At 42.7% G+C, this 4,720-nt stretch overlaps 1 protein-coding gene across 1 annotated transcript; it reads left to right on the top strand.

Annotated features, from left to right (window-relative positions):
• The first annotated feature begins 24 nt into the window (after nt 1-24).
• Nucleotides 25-1,713, top strand: LOC123176525 (cysteine-rich receptor-like protein kinase 25). Its single transcript, XM_044590689.1, has 3 exons — nt 25-391; nt 486-615; nt 1,473-1,713. Exons 1-3 carry the CDS (start codon nt 78-80, stop codon nt 1,554-1,556), a joined length of 528 nt encoding a protein of 175 aa, XP_044446624.1. The 5' UTR covers nt 25-77; the 3' UTR covers nt 1,557-1,713.
• Nucleotides 1,714-4,720: the final 3,007 nt, after the last annotated feature.

The raw sequence follows: 4,720 nt of genomic DNA, 5'->3' as shown, positions 1-4,720 counted from the left end.
TTTTTTTTTTTTCTTTCTATGTCACTTTCCATTGACATGTTTTACTTATAATTTAGAAGTGATAGACTAGAACACAAATGTTGATGTCATTTATTGGTCAACATTTAGTGGCATACACAAAACAGATGGTGGAAACTTTCATGGCTTGCTGTTACTTTTCCCATTACGCAGATGAATTAAGGGGACTTGAATGGAGTACACGATATGGAATAATTAGAGGCATCTGTGAAGGTCTGTATCATCTGCACAAGGAAAAGCAAATATATCATATGGATATAAAACCCGACAATATACTCCTAGATAATGATATGGCGCAGAAAATCACGGATTTTGGCTTATCAAGACTTGATGAAAAGACCAAAACCATGAGTAAATACCGTCCTGGATCATTGTAAGCTATATATGCATCAAAATAACAAATTTCATGGCATTTACTCACATTTTCTGATGTTATATTCACATTGAAATATCAACCTTTTATGCAGACGATATTGTGCTCCAGAATACCTACATCAGGGGAAGATGTCATTCAAATCAGACATGTACAGTTTGGGTGTTATAATTACCGAACTAGTGACAGGAGAAAAGATGATCCCGAATAATAATAACAACAATGTAAGAGGGTCTTATCCTGCCATGCAGATAATCTCTTTTCAGAAATATCCTAACTTTGCGCCTTGCTTATTTGTTACCATTTCTTGTAGTAATTCTACTTAATTTGCATATTATGGTATTGGATGGCTTGCATATCTAGTTAAATAATACATACTGGAAGAGAAACATAAGCCATGTGATGGTCTTACTTGAAAAACCAGCAGATCACTCAAACCACCGTTTTAGAAATTGATTTCAATGGATGGTAGTTGTAATACCCAACCAATTAGTGATGGCCCATGTATCCAAAGTGGAGTTGTGTGGTGGGATTAGTCCTACAAATGGAAAGTTTAAACAGAGTATTAGTCCCAAGGATTTAGAAACACTTTGATGAGCATACGTACATTTGTGTTCTAACCATATGTAGCACCTCTAGGTTTACCCTTTTACATATTACATATCTGAAGACAAATATTAGCCATGGGATGGTCTTACTCGAAAAGCCGCACAACATTGGAAGTTAAACGCTTTATCGAGTGGTGATATTGAGGAATTACCTTCCAATGTTGTGCTTTGCTGGGCTACGTAGAGATAAACCTGGCGACTGAGCCCTGGTCGAGGTCCCAAAGGCACATGATGAACCCAATGTAGAAGCCAGTGCACCGGTGAGCTAGAGGTTGGTGAATTTGTCGGGGAGTTTGCGCCTGGAGATTCCACCGAGGAAGAGGGTCACACAGTACCCATCTTCAAATTAATAAAGCCCACAAGGCCAACCAAAGGCGGCTTCCTGCATAAGCCCGCCAAAGTGGGAAGTTAGTTCAATCTGAACTGCATCACTAACTTTTTACTATAACTAAGCTGGGCTGTTTTGACTACAGAGCAGGGCGGATCGGGCGACGCCCTGCATCCCTAGCTACTTGAAGCTCATCCCAGGCAAAGTTGGTGTCTTTGTCCTACATTAGCCATCAAGGTATCAAAAGCTAAGCCATCATGCATGTCTGACGTCTAGTCTACTCTGTACCATCTATTCTTACGCCTTGTAAATATAACATAATTACGCATAGTATCAAGTGTTTGTAGGAGACATGCCCTAGAGGCAATAATAAATTTTATTGATTATCTCCTTGTTCATAATTAGATTTACGTTCTATGATATAACTACTATGGTTCTCGAGTCTGCAATAACCAGGAGGCTCGGAGGAAGACCCATATGCACGTGTGGAATAATAAACGGTAAAATGTATTCCTAGTATGCCCTCTAAGACTAGCTCAAGTTTGGCATGATGGTTCTATTTTCCTGATCATGGGCATGACTATGCCGACAACTTTGAGGGCACAATGTTAGAAGAACATTTATGTTGAATCAACCCGAATTGATGTTATGCTATGAGAATACATTTGTCACAAGTTAATGGTTAATAACACATAGATGGTTTACGTTTGCATAATTCCTTAGACCATGAGAGTATCGAGTTTCTTCATGCTTGCTTCACGAATTTGGGGTTTGTTAAACGTCATCCGTAAATTGGTGGCTATTACAGCGGCTTACGGGTTCATGGAAAATTATGTCAAGTAACTTGATAACTTAAGATTGGGATTTTCTCCTCCGACGATGGACAAATATCTATGTGCCCTCTCAGTGTTACGTTATCCATCATTGTCTGGCTAGACAATTTGTGATTTGATCACGGGGATGCCGGAACACAATAACGAGAAAAGAGAACAATACCGGTAACGAGGTAACTAGCATAGTGGACAAGTTGTTGATCCACGGGAATGCCAACATGTCTCACCTCGGGTATTTGTAACATATCGCGAAGCAACAGGAATAGCACACGACAACCAGAGGTTCACTCGAATATTCATTCGTGTGGGTATAGGGGTCAATATCATTGTCCACGGCTCCGATGTTGATCATTGATCGGAAGGGGTTCCGGGTCATGTCTATACTTCACTGAACCTATAGGGTCACATGCTTAAGGGTCATCTATCTGCTGAATACTAGACAAGGAGTCCGGGAGAAAGTCACTGGAAAAGTTTCGGAGACAACGGAAAAGTTCCGGATAGAACACTGAAAAAGTTTTGATAAAACCAAAAAGTTGTTTCAGATAAAACTAGATCCAAAAGGGTCTCGGCAAGCACTGGGAATGTTTTGGAGGTTGCAAGATTGGTCTGGTAACTTCTGGAATTTTCCGGAGATAAAACCAAAAAAAAATTGGAGCTGCCGAAGTTGTTTACCGGTTAAACAATGATTGTTCCGGAGCGAGTCCAGATAATTTTAGAGGGTGCCTGAAATGTCTGGGACCTGCCGGAATTTTTCAAAAGTAATAGTCGCGGAAAACATCTTGTCCCAGCGTGAGGAGACAAGATCCCTCGAATCGTGGGGACTATTTTGGGTTGTTTCGGGGGCGCCCCCCTTGAGGGGGGCAGCCCCTTGTGGCTGGACAAAGATTTGGGGGGGGGGAATGGTGGGGGGCAGCCCCCACAATGGTGGAAAGTATTGGGAGGAAGGTGGGGCCCCATGGGGAACACCATGGACAAGGGAACATGTTTTCTCCATATTTGGTGGGAACATGTTTTCCTTGTTTGGTGGGTGCATGTTTTGTGGGCTGAATTTCAGCCCCCCTTCACCCCTTCCACCACTATATAAGGAGGAGAAGAGGTGCTCTCCAACTCCACCCCAACTCTCTCAAACAAGCCATGCATGATCTGGCATTCTCTCTCCCTCCCATGAAATACTTTTGTAGTGCCGAAAGGCTGTCTGGGTTCCGGTGGGAACTAGTTCTGGACAGCGAAGCCCTGCCGGATAGATGGCACCGTATGTGTGCAACCCCGTAGAGAGGTTTTCATTTTGTCCTTTTGCCCGAGGGACTATTCGAGTGTCCTCCTGAAGGGATGTCCGAGTAACCGTCCGAGCTTCGAGGGTCCTCTGGAAGGGCTGTCCATGACACTGTCCGAGGGACTGTCCGACCGCCTCCCGGAGGGCTGTCCAAAGGGAACATGAGGGAGTGCATCCTCACGGTTGGGAGGTTGTAAAATTCTAGCTGCGGGGATCTGCACCGCCGATCGTCATCGACTCTACTTCTGCTGCGCCACAAGTCAGTAACAAAAAAGATCAAACCTTGTATGCAGTCTCCATAGTGGTCCTAGGCTGGTCCGTAGGTTGGAAAAATTTTGTTTTCTGCTTTGTGACCCTACAGTGGCATCATGAGCCGTGATATGCGTAGATGCATGTTGCGATTTAGAATACATAGAGATGTATGGGCATTGCACAATATAATTAGGTAGTTGATGAGTTCTATTACTGAAAACTATTTGTGCGGGTAGATGATGAAATCTGTTACCCGATATTCCTGTTGCTTCCCTTGAATTTGCATAATCCTGATCTTGACGACATGGTGGAATCTCACAAGGTTCTTGCAATCCGCGATCCTTTCATGTTGCTCCTGAGTATGCTGATTGATAGATCAATGAAGTTCTAACAGTTCTTTGGGTTCCACCATAGTTAAAGAAAGACGGATGTTTCGCAGATGAAAGGGCAATGCGGATATGATCTGCACGGGGGTCATGCGTATGACGAAGTTCAGTATGGGGCTCGAGATTTTATTATCTCGTGTTTCATACACCCCGCATTGTTAATCTAGCGACTTGGATAATCATGCTTGATGATGAGCGTCGGTAGCTGCGGTTTGGTTGAAACCTTTGAAGCCACGTAAAACAGTTTTTGCATGAACCGATTAGAGGCGTCTAACTTAGTTTTGCAGGATGGTTTGCATGTGCATGTGATGGGGTATAGCAGTGCTCATATTAATTTGATTTTTATGAGATGACTATATAATGTAAATTGAATAACATGACCTGCGTGTCATGATTCGGCATGATGGTTCGAGCCATATGATTGTCACTTTAATGACTTGCGTGTCAACCTTACATAATGCATTATTTTATTAGCTATAGAGATAGCAATATTATCTGGTGCATCTACAAGGTGGTGGCAATCTTCGCGAATGTGAACACCGAGCGAATGCCAAAGACGAAGAAATACAATACTTCTCCGTCAGAAAGTGCTATTATGAATTGCCTGAGATGTTTATCCCTTATGATGTACCCTTTTTGATTGCGCAAT

The sequence above is a fragment of the Triticum aestivum genome, unplaced genomic scaffold (assembly GCF_018294505.1).
Source record: "Triticum aestivum cultivar Chinese Spring unplaced genomic scaffold, IWGSC CS RefSeq v2.1 scaffold169282, whole genome shotgun sequence".
NCBI classification, from domain to species: domain Eukaryota; kingdom Viridiplantae; phylum Streptophyta; class Magnoliopsida; order Poales; family Poaceae; genus Triticum; species Triticum aestivum.
This window is presented reverse-complemented; position numbering and strand designations above follow the sequence as displayed.